The sequence below is a fragment of the Candida pseudojiufengensis genome (assembly GCF_024610245.1).
Source record: "Candida pseudojiufengensis strain CBS 10847 chromosome Unknown scaffold3, whole genome shotgun sequence".
In the NCBI taxonomy this organism is placed as follows: Eukaryota; Fungi; Ascomycota; class Pichiomycetes; order Serinales; family Debaryomycetaceae; genus Lodderomyces; species Lodderomyces pseudojiufengensis.
The window spans coordinates 404,204-427,591 of NW_026261523.1; the positions used below are offsets into that span (position 1 = coordinate 404,204).

Here is a 23,388-nt window from a genome sequence, read left to right on the forward strand (position 1 = left end):
ATTAATAAAATGAACAAAAATTTGATTAATTGTTGTTTTTGTTTAAATTGTTTTAAATTGATGATGATTGTGGTATTAATTGGTTGAAATTTATAATTACTTACAATTTTTTCAATTGTTTCATTTGTATAAATTTGTTTATTTCCCTCATCTTTTTCATTAATTATTAAATGATATAACATAGATATACAAAATGCAAATATTTTATCTTTATAAAATAATAAAAAATCCATTACAATTGTTAAATGATTTAAATTATTTGTTTCATTTAAGATGATATTAAGACATTGGATAATATGAATTTGAAGATTTGTAGTGAATTTATTTCTCATTTGAATTTGTATTAATAACTTCAGGATGATATTAATTTGATAATTTGATGATTTGTTCAATTTTAAAAAATATTCAATTATTTCAAATGATTTAATAAGGTTTCTTCTTTGATTCATTTTAATTTGATATGAATAATATGAAAGATTAAAAATTTGTTTTAAATCTTTTTCAATAGTTGGATCTATTTCATCAATTAAATTATCAAAAATTTCTATACTATAGTTAGTACTTAAATCTTGATAGAAAAATGTGATGCAAGCAATTGATGATCTCTAACTTACTATCTAATGATAATTTTGATTGTTGTTTATATTTTATAATTAATAAAGCTAAAGCTATTGTAAAACACATTTTTTGGTTAGGCTTTAAGAATCATGTTATGAAAAAGTGTTAAAAATTTGTTGATAAAATTAATTTGGTTGCAAAAATTTCTCATTGTTTTTTACAACCAATTTTCAAATTCTTTAGATCTGTCACAACAAATTTTCATTTATTCTTTCAATCTTTGGACCAATGACCAATGACCAAATAACAATTGATAAGGACCAATAAGCCGAAGACCAAATACCAAAAGACCAAATTTCGAAAGACCAAAAGAAAAGACCACAAGACCTATTATATCAAAATAAAAAACCAAAGTAGAAAACAACCAAATTTTATATTTATAGTTTAATAATTTCAAATTACGATAATCATACCCCTGGATGATATTTAGAATCATTTGTTCACAATGAAAACAAAGATCTGATATATTGATCAACTAAATTGTGTCTAGTTACGTGATGTAATTAGAAAATTTATTCTTTTATGTATGACATCAACCATCTTACTTATAAGAAAATGACTAACGAAACCCTAAAAACTAAAATATTTGGTCTTTATTCGTTTATTCTTCCTCGATTTATGCAGATGGACAAACTAATTTTCGAAACAAGACATTATACTCAAAATCTATTAGGTTTGATGTAATTAAATGTTTAAATTTTGCAACACTCTGAAAAAGTGTTTTGTATTTCTTGATTATTAGCTGTAAAGATCTAAGTAAATAGTTTCAGATTTATTTCAATTTACGAATTAATGCAATCGGAACGAAGGAATCAAAAAGGAATTGAAAAAAAAAAACCGTTGTTATAAAATTCCGAATAGCAATTTTAATAGGCATTGAATTTTATTGTTCGTAAAAGTTATTATTGGTACCCACCTCCCCAATTATTTAAAACCAGATAAGAATTACATTCGTACATTCACAATTATCCCAACTTACTTCAATTTCTTTTTACGATACTCTTGTTTGATTCAATTCTTACTAATGAGTGAGATAGAATCAGAGAGATGAAGCTAGAATTTGAAATTTGAAAGAAGTAATTACGATTGAAATTATGCCTTATTTCATAAGTCCTCCTCCTATTTTCATAAAATTTTAGATAAGAAGTTTTAGGATGTTGCGGTACGGGTGCATTACCTTTATATGCATTATCTTTATATTCCGTGAATTCAAGATCCAAATCTAACACACACCATAATTAAAAAAAAAAACCGTTGAGGCGAAAATTGGAATTAATCTAAATTATTATCATATACGATTCAACTGAAAGAGGAGTCTACTGTTATTGAATTTTAAAATTTTAGGAATTAGAATATTGAGGCAGGATAATTCAAAATTTTTATGCGGTTCATCAATTTGTTTAATGAACTTTATGAAATGAAGATTTCATGTTTCAAAATTGTCGTATATTTCCAATTTCAAGTTTGTATTAGAAATTCTTTATCATTATGCCACATGATTTTTAATTTTAATAAATTTTGAATCTGGTTTTGATTCTGACTTTTTTAACTCTTTTTACTCCTTCTTTGTCTATTTCTGTACTTACCCGTACAATTTTAATACGAACTACTTTTTTTTGTATTATAATCTTTTAATTATACCTAATACATACATTTTGATTTCTTTTTCTCTTCTTAAACACTGACCAGCTAATGTAAAACTTATGGAATTATTTTTCAAATAGTAGTAAGATTTCTTAGACATTGGTTCTTGAACAATTCATGATCCAAGTGTTAAGCTTCTTCAAAGGCGTTCGTTTTCCTATCCCAAATTAAAGTTTTAATAAGTCTATTGTATTGTTCCTTGTTTCAATAATTAGTTTAATTTCAATTTTTTAAAGTTTTGAAAATAATTTGTTACACAAAAGTTAATTTTTATTAATAATCAAAAATTCAAATCTTTTTTTTAAAAATGAGATTTTAAAATAAGAAATATCCTCCGTTTTTAAATTTTATAATATTCATTCAATACCCATTTGTTATTCATATTTCACTCAGAAGATTAGAATATAACATCAAAGACTATTTCCAATACAACTTACCACTTTGCATTACCAAAATTTCATCCAGAGTTTTTATATAACGGTCTTGGTTTGAAGAATTAACGGATAAATTTTTGAATTCTGCGGATACAAACAGGTTGATTTAAATCACTTGATATTAACATCTAGACGTATCATTATAAGAAGAATATTTCAAATACCTCAAATACAGCTTATATTGTTGATAATTTATCAAGGCACATTAATTAAATCATATACAATTTATCAACGCGGAGTTATTTACACAAGCAAAAGTAAGATTATAAGCTATCAAGAAAGATGCTGACTAACTATTCCATCGCGTTTGAACAACCACAATCAAATTTAAATGATCAAATACCTATTCAATCAAACAGTCAACAAATAAATAATTTATTACCAAATGGTTCATTAAATCAACAACAATTTAATTCAAGAATTCAACAACAACAACAAAATATACTATCACAACAAATTCATCAACAAGCTTATCCACAACAACACTCACTTAATATGGCACAATCAAACAAAAATATTAATTCAGGTTCACACCAACAACAACACCAACATCAACAGACGCGTTCTGTCCAATCTTCAAATCAAACTGATCAACCCCATCAACAATATCAACATCAATCAAATACTTCACAAAATATTAATAATCAAGATTTAAACAATACAGTTAAAAAAGAACTTCAACAACAACAACAACAACAAACTACATCATCTTCATCATCATCAATTAAAAATTTTAATCTTATACCTCCTTATAATCCATTTGATTTAAATTCTTATCCAATGACAAATCCTCCTATATTTGATTCAACTTTTATGTTACCTTATACTACAGCTGAAGGTATACCAAGAAGAAGAAGAATTTCTATATCAAATGGTCAAATTGGTCAAATTATGAATCATGAAGCATTTTTTGATGATAATAATGATGAATTAGTTAATAATAATTCTTTAGATGATGAATTAACTCAAAAATTTAATGATTATGAGTTAAATAGACCTCAAACTAGTTTTATTGTTGAAAATCAAAATCAACATTCACAACAACAACAACAACAACAACTACCGCCTGCACAACAACAACAACATCAACCTCCTGCACAACACATCCAACATCAGAATGACCATCATATTCAACAACAACATCAACAGCAAATGACTCAACCAGTGCCGCATCCTCATCAACATCAAATACACCAACAAAAACCTCAACAACAACACCAAGTTCCACCACATCATCATCAATTACAACAATCTCAACAACAGCAACATCAACAACAAATACCAATACCTCAAAAACCTGCATCTCCACCAGTAGCAGGAGTACCCCCACCAAATCATCAATTAATTTACAATAACGAAGTAATATATAACCCAGATAATGGTCCAATAGCAGGAACAGCAGCATGGAAAAAAGAAAGATTATTAGAAAGAAATAGAATAGCAGCATCAAAATGTAGACAACGTAAAAAAAATGCTCAATTACAATTACAAGATAATTTAAATAAAATGGAAAATGATTTAAAATTTAAAAATGATTATATTAAAAATTTACAAAATCAATTACTGTACCTCAAAAATGGTATTAATCAATTTTTAAATTTAAAAGATGAAGAAATTTTGAAGAATTTAATTAGAAATTTTGATAATAATAATATTAATAATAATAATGATAATAATGCTTAACTTTGGAAGCTTAAAATATTGGAATCTATGGAACTTTTTAAAAGTATATACATATACATATTTAGTACATTTATTTTGAGTATACCACCTACCTTTCAAATTTCTCTTCTCTATTTTGATACACCACATTCCTTCAGATATTTTCTACTTTGGTAGTCCTTTATCATTAATTAGTGATTCTTCAACTTGTTTTGGACCTTCACCAATAGAAGTTAATATGACTTTAGAAACTCCATTAATTTTTTCATCTTCATTAAATTTAAATTTTTTATCATGGTTATTCCATCCATCAACATAACCAAATTTTTTATAAATTTTTTCCAAAATTACGTCTTCATTTTTTGAATCATAATAAATAACAGCATTTGGACCAGCATCAAAAGTATAAGCAGCAATAATTTCTTTTTGGTTTATTTCTGTTTCAACTAATTTTATAATTTTTTTACTTGTATCATTTAAATAAAAAATTGGAGGATAAGAATCTAAACAAACAGAATGAAATTGATTTGAATCTTTCATTGTTAAAGTTGCAAAAGTTGGGAAATCTTTTTCTAAAATGGCTTTTTTCATCTCCACGAATCTTTTAGGTACCACATAGTCAATTCTATATTGAAATAAATCAGAAGTTTGTACAGTTAATTGCATACCAGAAGTTGAACTAATATCTTTTTTATCATCACTTACAACTAATATAATAGCTTTTAAACTTGACCAATGCAGTAAAGGAGCAATTTCAACAGCTTTTGAATCTTCACCCCCAGCATCATCTTTCCCCATTTCCCATGCAACAAATCCTCCAAATAATGATCTACATGCAGAACCAGATCCTTTTCTTGCAATTTTACTTAATTCTGACATTGATTCTTTTAATTCATATAATTTTGCAATTGAAGTAATTAATGCAGCAAATCCTGCAGCTGATGATGCTAATCCTGCAGCAGTTGGAAAATTATTTTCAGAAACAATATGTAAATTTAACGTAGATAATTTTGGTAAATTTTGATCTTTTTCTTCTAAATCAGATCTTAATTTTCTTAAATCTTTTAAACATGATTGAGTTCTTTTTGTTTCCAAAGTTTCAATTTTGCCATTTAGCCATAATTTATCTTCTTTAAATTCAGAACTACAACTTGCTGTTGTTAAAGTTCTTAAATCATTTGTTGATAATGTTACTGATATTGATGAATTTGTTGGTAAATTTAAATCTGTATTTCTTTTTCCCCAATATTTTAATGTCTATAAATAGATGTGTTAGTAATTTTTGCTTTTCAATTCAATCGTTCAAGAGATTACATACCGCTATATTCACAGGAGCTGTGACTGAAGCTTGGTATATTGTCATTAATGTTTACTTGGTATTTGGTGTTCCTCGTATATTTTTTTTACAACCAAATTTTGTTTTTGATATTTTTTTTTTTTTCACGAGAATTTGATTTTAACGACAGACGTGTTACAGTGAAGAGTTGTTTCAACTCATTTTTATGGTTCAAATGGAAGAAGAGTTGATTCTGCTCACTTAATTAATAAGATACGTTAATATTATTATTTTTGATTTATATTAATACAAAGTTTGTTTTTTAAAAAATTAATTTTACTGTTTTTCATCTTTTTAAATTATTACCACCATAATTTATTTTCTACTCCATTTCCAAATTCTTGCTTTACAATCACCTGAACCAGTTGCAAATATACCTTCAGTACCTTGAGAATTTGAAGAAACAGCAACAGATATAACTGAATTACGATGACCTTGTAACATTAATAAAGGATTTCCTGAAGCTTGATCCCAAAATATAACACCTCTATCTTTTGAACCAGATAAAATATATTCATTATTTGGTGTACAACATACTGATAAAACAAAATCTTTATGACCAATATAAGTTGCTTCACAACTTGAATTTTTATCTGATTTACCTTCTAAATTCCATAATTTAACAGTTCTATCTAATGAACCACTTGCAATTTGATGACCATTATTTGAAAATGCAACAGAATAAACTGAATCTTCATGTCCATTACCACTTTCATTACCTGAATCTAATCTTTCAACTAAAAATCCGGTAGTTGAATCCCATACTCTAACAGTTCTATCTAATGAACCAGCAGCAATTAATTTTCCATCAGGAGAAACAGCAACTGTTGTAACACCATCTTCTATGCTTAAAGTTAAAGTACATTGAGAAGATCTTAAACTCCAAATTCTAACTGATCTATCACCTGAACCAGAAACTAATCTATCACCATCTGGGAAAAAATCTAATGAATAAATATCTTGTTCATGACCTCTTAAAACTTTAATAATTCTTTTTGTTGTTAAATCCCAAATTCTAATTAATTTATCTTCTGCTCCAGTTGCTAATAATTTACCATCAGGAGAAAAACATACTGATCTAATATATAAATCACCATTTGATGAAGGAGTATCTTCTTCTTTTGTTTCATTTGATGAAGAATCATCAATTAATTTAGCAACTAATTCACCAGTTTCAACATTAAAAACTTGAGTTGTTTTATTACAACCAGTAGCAATATATTTACCATCTTTTGAAAATCTAACACAACATACAACAGATGAATGATCTAATGAATGAATTAATTCAACATCTAAATCACGAGCAAATGCTGGATTATATAATACATAATAATCAAGATTTTGTTTTTTAAAATCTGGATTTGCTTTTGCAACATCTAAATCTGATAAATATGGTGGAATTTCTTTAACATGTCCTGCTTTTTGTGCAGGATTTACTATATATTGAGATTTATCAATAATAGTTAATGAACTTGATGGTGGTACAACAGGGGTAGAAGGTTGTTGATTTTGTTGTTGAGGAGGTTGTTGGGGAGCAGGTGGCTGTTGTTGTGGTGGTTGGGGTTGCGGAAGTTGAGGCTGTTGTTGTTGAAGTGGCTGAGGAGCTTGTTGAGGGGTTTGTTGAGGTTGAGGTTGTGGTTGAGGAAGAGGAGGTGCTTGTTGTGGAGGTGGCTGTTGTTGTTGCTGAGGTTGAGGAGGTGGTTGTTGTTGTTGAGGTGGTTCTTGTTGTGGAATTTGGTTTTGTTGTTGATGTTGTTGGTGTTGTTGATGCTGTTGTTGTTGATGCTGCTGTTGTTGTTGTTGTTGTTGATGTTGTTGCTGTTGTTGCTGTTGTTGTTGTTGATACCCATTTTTCATTTGTCTATCTCTATTTTCTAATTCAGTTTTTAATCTTAAAATTTCTTCTTCATAAGCTTCTTTAATTTTTCTATGAGCCATTTCTAATTCATAAACAGTTTGTCTAATTTGTTGTAATTCAGTATTTTGTTGAGAATATTTTAAATGATATTCATCTTCAATTTTTTTAAAACTTGTTGCTTCATTTAAAGCATAATCAAATTCAGATTTAATAGCATCTAATAATTCATTAAGACGAGTTTGATGATTTCTTTGATTATATACAGACATTATGAATAATGTATTTTATATGTATGATGTGTCTTAGATTTGATGACTGATTGTATCTAGGTGTGTGTTTTTGAAATAGTAAGGTTGTTTGAACGATGTAATTTAGTATGAAGATGCTGTTTAAAAAAAAAAAGTTGTTCAATTTTTTCCTAAGTACTTTTTTTCTCTCTTTATTTGGTTTTGTTGTTGATAATTTTTTTTTTTTTTTTATTTTTTAATTTAATTTTTATTTTTTTTATTGTTTTAATTTTTTCTTCAACAAATGTCAAAATATTTAACCAATGGGTAAGTCACAACAACAACAATTTTTTTTTGTTTTTTTTGGGATTTCACCTTCGGAGTTTAGTTTTATTCGTTTTGGTTTGTAGCTAAAACAAGCATTGGGTAAACAAATTGTTTCAGCTAGAGGAATAAGAGTTTTTAATCCTACATTAAGATATACTCTGTAAAACTTACTTGCTTGCAAAATTGATTATCTTTGATTAATAATACTTTTAAGAAGTAGTTTACGACAAGATTAAAAAATTTTTAAATAATAAAATTGAAATACGTATTTAATACGTAAGATTTATTATATAGGAACATTCCTTTCGTAACCCAATGATTGAAATTATAAATAGGGATTAACGCTACCAATGAAGGCTTTTCACGTGCAATCCGTCGAATAAATTGATCAAGGACTGTACTAGCTTTCTAGTTATAAGAATTTTCATGATTATTTCAATAACTTTGTTTTGCTCGTACAAGGAATAGATAGTATGAATTAAATAGTGCTACTTATAATCGAAAGGCACGAGTGAAATTATACATTTGATTCAAAATCTCGCGCACCCCATAAATTTCTTATAGGGGGTGTAAAGCTCTTGTCATAAATTTCAGAAGTCCAAATTTAGAAATTTTAATTTGACATAGAAATTTGATTCAAGTAGTATGAATTAATTCATGAGTCTTGACATAGTGTTAATTTTAAAACACTGAACATTAAGTTTAATTTTCCACTGGCTTATCGATTCCATACGCTTAGGAATCCTACATACAATTGTAATTATATAGCACTGTATATATTAGTTATTTGAATGTATGTCGAAAAACCAAAAAAAAAAAAAAAAATTTGATTTTTCCGGATTTTTACAGATTTTCTCGGATTTATCAAATTAAGTTACGTGCGAATTTAAACAAATCAAGTTTATAAACTCATGCTAGGAACACAACCCAATATTACTTGAAATAGACCGTAGTGTCTACAAATTCAGATAGAATCTCGTAAGAAAAAACAATGGTATTATACATCCTGAGCAAAAAGACTCATACCACAAAACTATTTTTCGTGTTAAAACCTATAAATTTTCAACTAACCAATTAACAAATTCATCAATCATTTTTTCATTTACATCATGACCTAAATCATCATCAATAAAAATTTTAGTAGAATCATTAGTATTTAAATATAAATCACACCAAATAGAATTTAATTTGTATGGAACTAAATTATCTTTCTTACCAAAACTTGCAAACATTTTAATTTTTTGCATTGGAAAATTTTCAAAAATATTTAAATCTTGAGATTGTAAGAAGTTATGTAATTGTAATGGATATTTTTCTTGCTGTTCAGGTGATAAATCTAATTCATTATAATTATAATAAAACCATTTTTTATCATAATCTGAAGAATCAATTGAATTTTGTTTTAATCTATTTATTAATAATGATGATAAATCAATACATCCAACAACTGGATTTATAATTTTAATTAAATTAGGATATTCATTTATAAATCTGAAAACCGTATGAGCTCCCAAGGAATAACCACTTAAAATATTTTCAAATTTAATTTTATAATTTATATTTCCCTTTTTGAAATCATCAGTTAAATATTGATCTAAATTTAAATAAATTGGTAAAAAATCAATAATTAATTTTAAATCTTTAACATTTCCCATTATTGAACTTATCATATCTGATCCATGAGTTTTATTTCCTCCTACCCAATCTTGATTTTTAAATTTATTTATTTCTCTTGATCCATGATTTCTTAAATCAAAAGTAACACAAATTAATGGAATTGATTGTTGATGATCCTGCTGAGCTCCTTCTCTTTTAGAATAATATTTATTCAAAATATTATAAGCTATAGCTTCAGTATATTTATAATTACCTTCTCTTTGATGTAATAAATATAAAACATTTATTGGAATTTCAAATATGGAATGATTTAATTCATGAGTGTTAAAAGATTCAATATATGGTTTTAAAACGTTAGCATTATATACATGAGTATCAATTCCTCCTATATTATAAGTGATTTTGGAAAATTGATCTGGGTTATAGTCAAATAATTTCATTCTCTTCTGTATCAATGTTTTGTAGTAGTTGGTTGTAAAATTAAGTATGAATTCCGCATTATTTATTTGTGATTCGATTTTTTTTTCAGTTTGTTTCAAAAAATTTATTAGAGTATTAGTGAAGTTTACATGAATAACAATTTACACAACATAGTAAATCAAGTTACACACAATACTAAAGACATAATATTCATAATAATACAACAAATTACAGATATATACGATATTCTAAAACTCATGAAATTCCAATTCCAGAATTTAAAATAGCATTTCTATTTGCTAATTTTTCATGTTCAGCTAATTCCTTTTTTGTTATTGTATTACCTCTAATTCTATTACCATTATTATCTTTTTCTTGTAGTTGTTGTTGAGTTTGTTGTTGTTGATTTTGACTTGTTGAAGATGAAAATGATGGGGTTGAATTTAATGGATTAATTGAATTTGTATTATTAGTATTATTTATATTAATATTAGTAGTTGATGATTCATTACTTATAATTGATGGTATTTTTTCTCCTTCATTATATACTCCTAATTTTTTAGGTTGAGATGAATTAGGTGATTTAACACGTTTTGGACCTTTTTCAATAACTGTTGTTGTTTTATCTTTTTTGATTTCAGTTGTATTATTTGGTTCTTCATCGATTACTTCTTCCTCATCTACATCCTCTTCCTCTTCTTCGTCATCATCTTCATCATCATCATTATCATCATTATCTTCTTCATCTTCATTTTCAATAGGTGGTGGTCCTAATTTTTTAGAAACAAAATCAACAACTTCTCTCCATGATCTCATACCACCCATTGCAATGTTTCCATCCATATCAACACATTTTTCAACAGGTTTTAAAATACTCATATTTGGATAAGTTTCTTGAAGCAAGCATAATTGTTTTTTTGTTATTGGATGTGAATACATTGAATTTGTTAATGCTAATGCTGAAACTATTGGTTTTGGTGCTATTATATTATTTGATATAATTGTTGTATCTTTTTTTTCTGTATTTGAAATAGAACTTGAATTTGTTATTGAAGCTGATGTTGAACCTGCAATTGAAGCTGCACTTGGTATATTTGAAGCAGGTTGTACATTCTGTGAATGTTGTTGTTGTTGTGTTTGTGCTTGTTGCGCGGGTAGTGGAGGAGAATGTATTGGTTCTGAAATATGATGAACAACAGGAATTGGCCAAACATGTAAAATATCAGTTAATAAATTATCAGCTAATCCATTAATTAATTTTGCCATTGTATTAGCAGATAAAGGAGCTAATAATAAAACATCAGTCCATCTTTGTAAATCATAAGCTAAACTCCATTGTTGCATAGTTTGAGGAGTAATTAATTTTTTATTACCCGTTGCAACAGCTTTTGAATAAACTTTTTGAAAAGGAGAAGTTAAAAAATATTTTTCACCATCATCATTAAACCAAATTTTAACACCCATTTCATTTAATTTATGTAATTTTTCCAGTAAAATATATTCAGCAGATTTTGTTAAAACAACTTGAATTTCTAATTTTTCTTCTGTATATAATTCAAATAATTTTTCAATAATTAAAAAAATATTCTTATGAATTGATATACATCCTGTTATACCAATTAATAAATGTAATTTATCATCATCTGATGGATTTAATGAATTATCTAATCCTAATAATCTTTCTTCTGAATTGTTATTTGATAATTGTCTTGAAGTTTCAATAAATTTTTTATCATCAATTTTTGAATATCTTAAAGAATTCATTCTTGAGATTGGAGGATGAGAAGTTTGTGGTTGTTGAATAGGTTGAGGTTGTGGTTGATTAGGAAGATGAAATGGTTGTTGAGATTGTGAAATTGGAGGTGATTGATGATTTAAACCAAATGAAGGTGATGAAATTGGTGGAGAAGTGGGATTTCTAGCAGATTGTTGAGGTGAAGTTACAGATGATGATATACTACCTTGTGAAGAAATTAATGGAGTATAATTTGAATGACTTATTGTTGAATAATCTTCACCAGATATTAATCCATGTTTATTAGGAGCAATATTATCAGTTGATATGAATTGAGGATGTTGTTGTGATTCAAATTGATGATCTATTGATGGAATATTTGAAGTTTGTTCATTATTTGTAGTTGATTGTGATAAACATGATTTTAAATTATGATCTTGTTTTACAACTAAAGAAGGTAGTTTCTTATCTTTGGAAGTCAGTGAACCTAATGATGATTGTGATTGAGTTTGAGATTGAGTTTGAGATTGAGTTTGAGATTGAGATTGAGATTGAGATTTAGATTTATTGTTCTCTTTACTTTGATTATTTATTAAATCATTTTTATTTGATTGATTTGGTTTTGTTGGTGTTGGTTGATGAAGAAAATTTAAAATTGGATCATCTAATTCAGTTAAATTGATTTTCACTTTAGTATCATCTTTGATTTGATCCCGCGATTGTTGTGATGTGTTAGTTTGAATTGAAGATGATGACATTTTGTAAATATGTTGAAATTTATTTAAATTATTAGTAATTATAACAATATGAAAAATAAGGATTTGAATTGAAAGGGAAAGGGAGTAAATAATTTAAAATTACAAATAATGCTGAAGAAACTCTGATAATTTGAAATTTGATTAAAATAATACTTGATGATTAATGTTACAAATGATGATACTTGATTAATGAATTAAATATATTAATACATGAAATAAATTGAATTTAATGGCAACATTAAAGAACAAAGATAAAAGATAAAAAGATCTCGATATTATTTTTATTTACTACGAAAGTCACTACCAGTTTCATATTTTTTTTTCTGTATTCTACTTAGGTAAGTTGAGCCTTTCAAATGATAAGAGATCTCTCAGAATTTTAAAGAAATTATAATAAAATTTTAAAGTCTTATGATTGAAATATAATATAATTTGAAATGGAGTAAATTGTGTGACCTTAAATTTTCGAAGCTTCGAACTACTTCATGAAGTAAGTTACTCGCCACTAAACTCAAATGAAAAAGAAAATATCATCAAGTAGTCACACAATACCTAAATATTCAATTCAAATTTGAGTGATCAATCACATTTTCTAAAAGATAGCTTGAATAGGGGGAGAAATTTATTGCATGTATGTCCAGCATCTCTTGTTGTAATATGAATTAGAGAACGTCAACAATAGATTAAGTTGTATCAGTAGAAAAGCATTAGTAAATACTTTATTTTCACTCAGCAACCTTGATTTAAACAAACAAATTTTAAACGTAAATCATTGAATTTCAGCAAACACACTGATAAATTCTCCTTTAAATCTATTGAGTGTCCATAAGAAAAACAAGAAGTTTCTTAATCTTTCATCTCCTACTTCAGACCATTTGCCCCTGAAACACAAGTTTGAGTAACAAGAATTTTATTTCTTGAATATTGTATTGATCTCGTATAATTTGATACAATTCAAACTTTAAATATCCTTAATTAATTATCATGTAAAAATTCTTAAAATTTTGAAGAATTTCAATAAAGAAAAGTAAGAAATGACATAAATTTTGATAAATTTGTATGGACTACTTATGGATTTCAAGATCTGTCAAAGCATTATCTAAAATTTGTTACTACATTTGAGAAAAGATTTTTCTACTATATTCAAGTTTGAATCACGGATAACTTACTGATCAAGACAAAATTGAAAAACTCATTCTAGGGTGTATATATCGCTTCAAACTGATAATTATTTTGTCAAATGGGAAATCTGAAAACGATTGATCCATATAGATCTCTATTTATTTCAGTTTGAGCTCACTTACATATCGATCCATTCCGCAGACTCTAACTAGTTCTTTCTATGAATTATGAAAATTAAGGATAATACTTTAGTTGGAACGGAAAAATATAATATTGGTTATAAAGTTTTCCTTTCCAACAAACTATAAAATCAATCAACTTCCCCCTATCTTTTCATAATATCATCTGTTAAAGTATGATTAAAGTTTCTTGAAATCACTCTATATAGTAAAAAGCTTCTTTAGCTCCTTATTCCCAATTTATATAAATTGATTGTTAGCATTAGTTTATTATTGTGAACTTAAATATCCTTAAAAATTATCCGTTATCCTTGTTTTAGTATGTCTAATTGGTAGTACTGTACTACAGTAATTTAATACAACAGTATTATAGTACAGTAGAAATTAATACGTGGGGTAATTTTAGAGAAGAATGTGAAATTTTTCTACTCTAAAATAAAAACCGATTATTATTTCTATCTAATTATTATTTAAATTAGCTTATTTGAACAAGGGGTAATTTCAATATTTACAACCAATAGATACTCAAAACATAACTTTCATCTCATATCATTCACATTAATTCTAAACCAAAATGTCACCACCATCAAAAATTGAAGAATCTTATGCAGAAATTGAAAATCCAAATTCATGGTATACTCCAATACCATCAATATCAAAAGGTATTACTCATTTACAAGATTCATTTATAAATAAACAAAAAACTCATGATATACAATTTAGATTAAATCAATTAAGAAATTTATATTTTGCAATAAATGATAATATTGATGAAATTTGTCAAGCATTAGAATTAGATTTTGGTAGAGTACCAAGTGAAACTAAAAATTTAGAAATTTTGGGTGGTTTAAATGAATTAATTCATACAATGGCAAGTTTACATGAATGGATTAAACCTGAAAAAGTTACAGATTTACCAATTACATTAAAAACTAATCCTATTTATATTGAAAGAATTCCATTAGGTGTTGTATTAATTATTTCTCCTTTTAATTATCCATTTTTTTTAAGTTTTTCAGCAGTTATTGGTGCTATAGCAGGAGGTAATTGTGTTGTTTTAAAACAATCTGAAGCAACTCCTAATTTTTCAAAATTATTTACTGAAATTTTAACTAAATCTTTAGATAAAGATATATTTTTTGCAGTTAATGGTGGTATACCTGAAACAACAGAATTAATTAATCAAAAATTTGATAAAATTATGTATACTGGTAATGGAACAGTTGGTAGAATTATTGCAAAAAAAGCAGCTGAAACTTTAACTCCTGTGATATTAGAATTGGGGGGAAAATCTCCTGCTTTTATATTAGATGATTTAACTGATAAAGATTTAGAAATTGTTGCAAGAAGAATTGCTTGGGGTAGATTTACAAATGCTGGTCAAACTTGTGTTGCAGTAGATTATGTTTTAGTTCCAAAAAATTTACATAAAAAATTTGTTACAATTTTGATTAAGATATTAAATGAAGAATTTTATCCAAACCTTGATGAAAAAGATCCAAATTTTACTCATGTTATTCATGATCGTGCTTTTAATAATTTAATTAAAATGATTGATAATTCAAAAGGTGAGATTGTAGTTGGTGGTTCATCAAAATCAGATTCAAATTCAAGATTTATTCCACCAACTGTTATTGATAATGTTACTTTTTCTGATTCAACTATGCAAAATGAAATTTTTGGACCAATTTTACCAATTATTGAATATGACAATTTATCATCTGTTATAAGTCAAGTTGTTAAACAACATGATACTCCATTAGCTTTATATGTTTTTACATCAGGTTCAACTTCAAGACAATACAATAAACAATTAAATCAAATTTTGACAAGTGTAAGATCAGGTGGTACAATAATAAATGATGTATTAATGCATGTTGCTTTAATTAATGCACCATTTGGAGGTATAGGAGAATCAGGTTATGGATCATATCATGGAAAATTTTCATTTAGACATTTTACTCATGAAAGAACAACAATGGAACAAAAATTATGGAATGATTTTATGGTAAAAGCAAGATACCCACCTCATTCTCCAATAAAAGATTCTTTAATTAAAACTTCTCAACAAAGTTATGCTGGTAATGTTTGGTTTTCAAGAGATGGTAATGTTCCAGTTAATGGACCTGGTATTTTATTTAGTTATTGGAATACTTTTACTGGTGTTTTAGGATTAATTGGAGAATTTGCATCAGCAAAAATTTAGATTTCTTTAATTCAATAGTGATTAGTTTATAAGATACAATGATTTTTTATAATGATAATTAATAAATGTCTTTAAAATATGATTTATTGGTAAAACAAAATTTAGAGATAATGAATCAAACTTTTAAAATTTCTTCTATAAATAATAAAATCTTTTATTGATACTAAGTTAACTAGTTATATAGGAATTTTATTTTTTTTCTTAAAATTCAAATCTTCTTTCTGCTTCTTTCCAATTAATAACATTCCATAAAGCTTTAAAATAATCAGCTTTAACATTTTGATATTGTAAATAATAAGCATGTTCCCAAGCATCAATAGCAATTAAAGGAATTAAATTTGGATCTGTAATAGTATCTTGATTAGCTGTAGTAATAATTTCAATTTCTCCTCCATTTTCTTTATTTTTAACAATAAAAGCCCAACCTGAACCTTGTATACCTGCTAATTTTGCATTTGTTAATTCAATTAATTTTTCAATTGATCCAAATTGTTTAATAATTTGTTTACCTAATGCACTATCTTCAGAAGGTAATTGTCCACCACCATTTGATTGAGGAGCTAAATTTTTCCACCATAAACAATGATTAACATATCCACCACCATTAAAATTAATAGCTTTTTGTAAAGCAATTAATTTTTTAACTTCTCCTTTTGATTTTGCTTCAACAGCAGTTTCAATTGATTTATTTAAATTATCAACATAAGTTTTATGATGTTTATTATAATGTAAATCATTAATTTGTCCACTAATGTAAGGTTCTAATGCATCTAATTCAAAATCTAATTCTGGTAATGAATATTTTGTTCTTATTGAACCAATTGATGAAATTGTTGATGGTTTAGTAATTGTTGATGCTTTAAATAAATTTCTTGATGCTAATTTAAACATTTTTTGAACTTTTGGTGTCAATTGATGATGTACTTCTGGAAAGAAACTTTGACGTTTAGCTGAAAAAAAATGTGGATCGTTCTAGGGGGTTGTACGGAAATAAATTTATTCTGTATAAATTGCTATTTTCAATTGGTTTATATTACACTACTACTCTAAAACAGTATTAAAAAAAAATAAATTGTTATTTTGCAGCCAAATGATACATAAAATCGGTACCGAATCTATTAAATATTGATTGTATTGATTCATGAACGATATATACACTATTTACATTCTTTCAACTGGAGTTAAACCTAATAATTTCATACCATTATTTAATACTTGTCTCGCAGTAGCATATAAAGCTAATCTTGCAATTGCAATATCTTTTTCTTGACCTGCAACCCATAAAATATCATAACATTGAGAAACAATATGAGTTAAATTAAATAAATATGTAACAATAGTTGAAGCTTCCATATTTTTTACTGTTTTTTTAATGATATCTGGATATTGAGCTATTATTCTAATTAAATTTAATGCACATGGTTCAGTTAATAATTCAAAATTTGCATTTTCTAATTCTTCCTTTTTGATATTTGATTTTCTTTCAACTGAACATAATCTTGAATGAGCATATTGTAAATATGGACCAGTATCACCTTCAAAAGAAGTCATTCTATCCCATTTAAATTCATAATTTAATATTCTTTTAGATTGGAAATCTTGTATCATTACTGCTGATATACCAATTAAATCAGCAATTTTATCAGGTTCTTCAATTTGAGAATATTTATCTTCATTTTTTTTCATAACTTCATGCATTTTTTCTTTTGTTTCTTGTAAAATATTATCTAAAAATACAACATTTCCCTTACGAGTTGACATACCTTGAACCATACCAAAATTAATATGTTCTAAATTATTAGCCCATTCAAATCCCATTTGTTTTAAAATTTCAAAAAATTGTTGACAATGTAAATCTTGTTGTGATGCAATAACATAAATCATTTTATCAAATTTATAAGTTTCATAACGTTTTATTGCTTCTCCAACATCTCTTGTTAAATATAATGATGTACCATCTGATTTTTCAACTAATGCTTTACCTAATTTTTTATTAAATTTTGTTAAATCAATTAATTTTGCTCCACGATCAATATGAATTAATCCTTTTTCTTCAAATAATTTTGTAGCATTTTGCATTTTTTCTTTTGGAACTTGAGATTCTCCTGAATAAACATCATATTTTATATTTAATCTTGCATAAGTATCAATATATCTTTCAATTGATAAATCTCTAAATCTTTCCCAAATTTTTAATGCAGATTCATCTCCATCTTCCATTCTTTTAAAAAAATTTCTTGCTTCTTCATTAGTTGATGATTGTAATTTTTTTTCATCTTGTTCAGATGCATCAAATTCTTCATTTTTTTCTCCTTCAGTATTTGCATTTGTTTCATTTCTAACATCATTATTAATTTTAACATAAACTTCAAATAAATGATTTATTGGATCTTCCAATAATAATTCTTCTGAACCATATCTTTCAAATCCAATAGCTAATAATCCAAATTGTTTACCCCAATCACCTAAATAATTAATTCTTTTAACTTCCCAACCAATTTTTTCATATAAATTAGATATAAATCCTCCTATAATAGTTGATCTTAAATGTCCAGCATGAAAAGGTTTTGCAATATTTGGTGAAGAAAATTCAACTATTGCCTTTTTACCAACTCCCAAAGGTAAATATCCAAATTCTTGTTTTCTTTTTAAAACATCATTTATAGTTAAATTAAATAATAAATTTTTATTAAAAAAAAATTGTAAAAAAACACCTTGTGATTTAACTTCACTTATAAATTTTCCCTTTTCAAATTTTCCACTCCATTCTTTTGATTTTTCATTTGGATTTATTCCTTTTATTTTTAATTTTGGTATTGGTATAATTAAATCTCCTTGATCTAATAATTTCGAATTATCTAATGAATTGAAAATTGTTTCTTTATCAATTTCTGTTATACGATTTAATTCATCGGATATATAATTTCTAAAAACATCAATTATATTATAATTTGGTAATGAATCTTTTATTGTTGAAGGTTGTTGTAATCCTAAATTTTCTAATTCTTTTGTGATTATACTTACTGATGACATTGTTGAGTTTCTTTGTATATGTATGATATTTCTTGATGCAAATGCTCTATGTGGATTAGTTTTAGATATAATTGAGAAGAATCTCAAATTTTGCATTAACTTTCAATTAAGTAGAGATGATTAAATTTTTCAAGATCACTAGAATTTGAATTTTTTTTTTTTTTTGATGTAAGAGAATTTGAAAAGTAGGATTTTCAGATATCAAATCGAGATACGAAAATTAAGCTCATAGAAACAGAGATCGTGAGTCAAAAAAGCATCGCTTGGTTATCTAAATGTTGGTTTTTAACCTTCCTCATTGAAATTCTTTAGACCTCATCTTTGATCGTGTTTCAGAATAATTTTGCAAACGGATTTTTGGTTTTATAAGCACCGTATATTCTTTGACTGAAGTCATACAGCTGTCCCAAAAAACTATCAGATTTGGTTTATATAGGGGTTCATTAAGTTTTTAGAGTTCTTAATTTAAGTTATTTGGTCTTTATGATGATAAAATTAATTTACTTAGTTTTGTGTTACCTCTTATTTTGAAACGACTATCTTAATTTACCACATTATCCTTACAACACAATTTAAAATACAAGTAACCACTACGCATTGATCGAAAATGGAAGATGAGAAGCTTCAGCGACTACAAGAAATGGGTTTCAGTAAGTTTGATTCCGAACAAGCATTGAGACAAGCAAACAATAATGTAGAAGTGGCGATAACATATTTATTTGATGAAACCCGACATCCAGGACAAGATCAATTGTTTAATGAACCATATCAAACAGATACAATCCAAATACTGAATCCAGAAGAAATTCCACATTTTAATGAATTGAATAACTATGAACCCAATTATAATGATAACAATTGGGCTGAATCAATCGTTGAAGAGAATACTTTATTCAAAAATACCCCAGAATTTGAAAGGAGTGAAAATTCCCCACCTGCTGTTATTCCAACTACCTTAAATAGTGGGTATATAAGTGCATTATTTGTTGTTTTCAGTCAAATTAATTATTTGAAGCAAATCATTTTAAACAAAGATTTAAAACAAGAATTCACAGAAGATTGGTATAATCCTCAACAAGATTCAAATACCAATTTTTTGATTGAACTTCAAAGACTATTTGGATTTTTTACCTCGTTGAGTCAAAGAGCGTTTATAAGTGCAAATGGTTTGTGTAATAGTCTACCCGAGGACTTATTAAATGTTCAAAGTCAAACTTGGGAGGAAGTTTGGAACAATATCGCTAATTATTTTATTAAAGAGATTGGAAATAATTTGAATCAAGACTTAGAAGATTTTTTTATATCGAAGTTTCGAATGCTTGCTGATGATAATGACATTAGATACTTCAAAGTTATCGGTGTAGATTATTTCAATAGAGAGCACTCAGTCACTGAAACATTAAATGGATTAATACTGAAATCAGGTAATTATGAAGCTGTAGCACCAATTTTGGCAATGGAATTTCAAGGAACTGATTATCCAGAAACTTCAAGCTCTTTCACAATTGAAGAGTATATATTTCCGGAATTTCATGTCTCCAAGTACAAATCGTTTATTGATAAAATGGATCTAACAAAAACTCAAATTGCAAATGAAAGAAAAGCACTTACTTCCAAGATGATGTTATTAACGTCATTCGAAGGGAAAAAGATTAAAAGCATATTAGAAAACACAAAGACTCATTTAGCCAAAATAGATAAAGATAGTTCAGATGATATTTCCAAACTAGCGGATAATATACAAATTGAGTATTCTCAATTAAGTGAATTACTACTGAAAACTAATGCAAACTACACTAAATTTGATTCATCAAATCCCGATCATGTCATAAATTTAATCAAGGTAGACCCATCTTTAAAAGTACCTTCAAAATATATTTTGATAGCCGCATTATTTTCCGAATCACAATATTTATATAGAACTGATAGAGTCAATGAAAATGGTCCTGTTTGGACAGCTTTTGGTCGCATGAAACATGAATTCAAAACCGAAGTATTTAGTTATGAAGATGTCGTTAATTACTTAACTGAAGAGTTCAATCAAACAAATAGAAACATACTTTTGATATATGCGGATGAAACAGTATTAAATCATCAAGAAACTGAAATTTCTCCTAATTTAGTTGAATTTTTCAAAAAGGATAATGAATTACTTAAAAAGCAAATTGAAGCATCAGAAGCGGAAGATTTGAAGAGTGATGAAAATGACATAAGCTTACTTGGTAATTCAGCTGAAGATATAGTTGAGACTGAAAGAATAGTAAATAGTGATTCAAATTCTGATTGATAAATGTAAAGCACTATTTAAAATTTAAGTTTTGTAAATATTTTGATAAACTCTGATTTTCTAAGCGGTAGCCTACACAAAAAAAGAAGACAACTACTTTTTCTAAATTATTCAATTTAACATCAAATCTCCGCAAATCAAACAATACAATGGACTATGAAGATGAATATGAAAACAATAACCCATTTGCAGAGCCACAAGATATAAGCCAAAACATTGACACTTCTTCAAACCATGAATCTTCCATAACATCAAATGATTCTAACCAAACTCAAACTCAAACTAAACCGACACAAGACAATGACAATTCAGAAGATAGAATTTTCAAAACAGATTTAAAAAAGCTATTACCAGAAAGGTTCTCACATAAATACAGTATTTCCATCAAACTAATAGGGATAGAAAAAAATAAACCAGAAAATCCAATACTAAAATTGGAAGCGAAAGTTCATGGATTACCAAAATTCAGACAAAAAGAATATAAGGAATTACGTCGAACATATAATGAAGTTGTAAAATTTAATAAATATTTATCAGTATCTAACTTGGAAGTATTTGTGCCAGTAATTCCTAATGTAAATACTTCATATCCAACTGGTGGAGAGGATGAAAAGAAACAATTAATGATTGTATGGCAAGAATGGTTTAATAGGATAACAGCAAATCCAATTCTAATAAGAGATGAAGAGTTTGTATATTTCATTGAAAATGATTTTGGATATAGTGTTATTAATAGTAATAAGAAATCATCTGTTGCAAGTGGATTAATGAGGAAAACTTTGAAGCAATTTTCAATTCCATATGATCCATTTGAAGAATTGGCAGATTTCAGACCTACAATAAAAAATGCTTATTTAACATGTCAAAAATTGCATAAATTGTTAGAGAAAAATTCAAAATGTGAAAAACAACTATCTATTCACGTATATGATATGTCAAATAAGTTGAATGTATTATCTCAATTTGAAAATACTCATCCTGGTATGAAAAATATGTGGGAAAATTTAGGAAAAGTGGTTCAGATCCAATCAGATTTATTACTTATTGAGTCGATAAACGAGATGGCAATATTAGGCGATGGAGTACAATTACTAATAAATGACTTTTATGAAATAAAGGAAGCTTTGACAAACAGATATTTAATAATGAGAGAATTAATTCAAGCGGAAGCTCAGACTAATCAAAAACAAATACAAGCCGCAAAAATAAAAAACAAAGTATCATTAGATCCAATCAAGGTGGATGAAGCTTTGAGATCTCTAGAATATGCGGCGAAAGTACAAGAATCATTAAATTTACAAGTTAAAAGAATATCAGGAGAAATGCTTTATGAAAAAGATGAAGTGGCACAATTTACTGAAGTGAAGTTTAAAAATCTACTAAAGTCATATGTCTTACATAAAATTGATCATCATAGAAAAATCTTAAAAAATTTTGAAACAATAAGGTTAGATATTAGATGTGTTGATGAAAAAGGTGGGTTATCAAGATTGAATAGAGACAATTTAGCTAATTTGAAACATAATTTGTCTCAATCCCAGTCTAATCAAGGAGATACATGGTCATCCAGAACTTTTAGATCATTGGAAAAAGAAGAAGCATCTAGACAGCACAAAAAGGAATCAAATGGTCCCTTGAAACCACCAGTAGTTGATGCTAAAAATGCAGCAACTTTATTGGGTGTAGCTACATTTTGACCGATTGATATAATCGTAGTTTTAATAAAGCACAATAATGTTATTATTTTTTATGAAGTATTTGTATTATATTATTGATCTCTTGTCACTCGTCTCATCCTTATCAAATTATTTTTAAAAACTTGTTTCACAGAGAAACACAAACGAAAAAAAAAAATTAATATAATCAATCACGTCTGATAATTTATACATGATTAAGATCAATCAAAAATCAAAAACACATTCATA

At 26.8% G+C, this 23,388-nt stretch overlaps 10 protein-coding genes across 10 annotated transcripts; 4 read left to right on the forward strand and 6 right to left on the reverse strand. All coding sequences in view use genetic code 12, as the record gives it.

Annotated features, from left to right (window-relative positions):
• Positions 1-2,978: 2,978 nt before the first annotated feature.
• RCA1 (Rca1p) lies at positions 2,979-4,379 on the forward strand (the record flags this gene model as incomplete). Its single annotated transcript, XM_051760913.1, has 1 exon — positions 2,979-4,379. The coding sequence occupies one exon, from the start codon at positions 2,979-2,981 to the stop codon at positions 4,377-4,379; it is 1,401 nt and encodes a 466-aa protein (XP_051616568.1).
• Positions 4,380-4,523: 144 nt separating this feature from the next.
• Positions 4,524-5,721, reverse strand: MVD (diphosphomevalonate decarboxylase; the record flags this gene model as incomplete). The annotated part of the gene is made up of 2 exons (XM_051760914.1): positions 4,524-5,615; positions 5,677-5,721. 2 exons carry the CDS (start codon positions 5,719-5,721, stop codon positions 4,524-4,526), a joined length of 1,137 nt encoding a protein of 378 aa, XP_051616569.1.
• A 288-nt stretch (positions 5,722-6,009) lies between these two features.
• Positions 6,010-7,821, reverse strand: TUP1 (chromatin-silencing transcriptional regulator; the record flags this gene model as incomplete). Its single annotated transcript, XM_051760915.1, has 1 exon — positions 6,010-7,821. One exon carries the CDS (start codon positions 7,819-7,821, stop codon positions 6,010-6,012), a length of 1,812 nt encoding a protein of 603 aa, XP_051616570.1.
• Positions 7,822-9,158: 1,337 nt separating this feature from the next.
• KGF55_000626 (uncharacterized protein) lies at positions 9,159-10,163 on the reverse strand (the record flags this gene model as incomplete). The annotated part of the gene is made up of 1 exon (XM_051760916.1): positions 9,159-10,163. One exon carries the CDS (start codon positions 10,161-10,163, stop codon positions 9,159-9,161), a length of 1,005 nt encoding a protein of 334 aa, XP_051616571.1.
• A 235-nt stretch (positions 10,164-10,398) lies between these two features.
• On the reverse strand, positions 10,399-12,636 carry KGF55_000627 (uncharacterized protein; the record flags this gene model as incomplete). The annotated part of the gene is made up of 1 exon (XM_051760918.1): positions 10,399-12,636. The coding sequence occupies one exon, from the start codon at positions 12,634-12,636 to the stop codon at positions 10,399-10,401; it is 2,238 nt and encodes a 745-aa protein (XP_051616572.1).
• A 1,875-nt stretch (positions 12,637-14,511) lies between these two features.
• On the forward strand, positions 14,512-16,143 carry KGF55_000628 (hexadecenal dehydrogenase; the record flags this gene model as incomplete). Its single annotated transcript, XM_051760919.1, has 1 exon — positions 14,512-16,143. One exon carries the CDS (start codon positions 14,512-14,514, stop codon positions 16,141-16,143), a length of 1,632 nt encoding a protein of 543 aa, XP_051616573.1.
• A 201-nt stretch (positions 16,144-16,344) lies between these two features.
• SOD2 (superoxide dismutase) lies at positions 16,345-17,034 on the reverse strand (the record flags this gene model as incomplete). The annotated part of the gene is made up of 1 exon (XM_051760920.1): positions 16,345-17,034. The coding sequence occupies one exon, from the start codon at positions 17,032-17,034 to the stop codon at positions 16,345-16,347; it is 690 nt and encodes a 229-aa protein (XP_051616574.1).
• A 270-nt stretch (positions 17,035-17,304) lies between these two features.
• On the reverse strand, positions 17,305-19,176 carry KGF55_000630 (arginine--tRNA ligase; the record flags this gene model as incomplete). Its single annotated transcript, XM_051760921.1, has 1 exon — positions 17,305-19,176. One exon carries the CDS (start codon positions 19,174-19,176, stop codon positions 17,305-17,307), a length of 1,872 nt encoding a protein of 623 aa, XP_051616575.1.
• A 607-nt stretch (positions 19,177-19,783) lies between these two features.
• KGF55_000631 (uncharacterized protein) lies at positions 19,784-21,463 on the forward strand (the record flags this gene model as incomplete). Its single annotated transcript, XM_051760922.1, has 1 exon — positions 19,784-21,463. The coding sequence occupies one exon, from the start codon at positions 19,784-19,786 to the stop codon at positions 21,461-21,463; it is 1,680 nt and encodes a 559-aa protein (XP_051616576.1).
• A 149-nt stretch (positions 21,464-21,612) lies between these two features.
• VPS17 (retromer subunit) lies at positions 21,613-23,160 on the forward strand (the record flags this gene model as incomplete). The annotated part of the gene is made up of 1 exon (XM_051760923.1): positions 21,613-23,160. The coding sequence occupies one exon, from the start codon at positions 21,613-21,615 to the stop codon at positions 23,158-23,160; it is 1,548 nt and encodes a 515-aa protein (XP_051616577.1).
• Between the last annotated feature and the right edge of the window lie 228 nt (positions 23,161-23,388).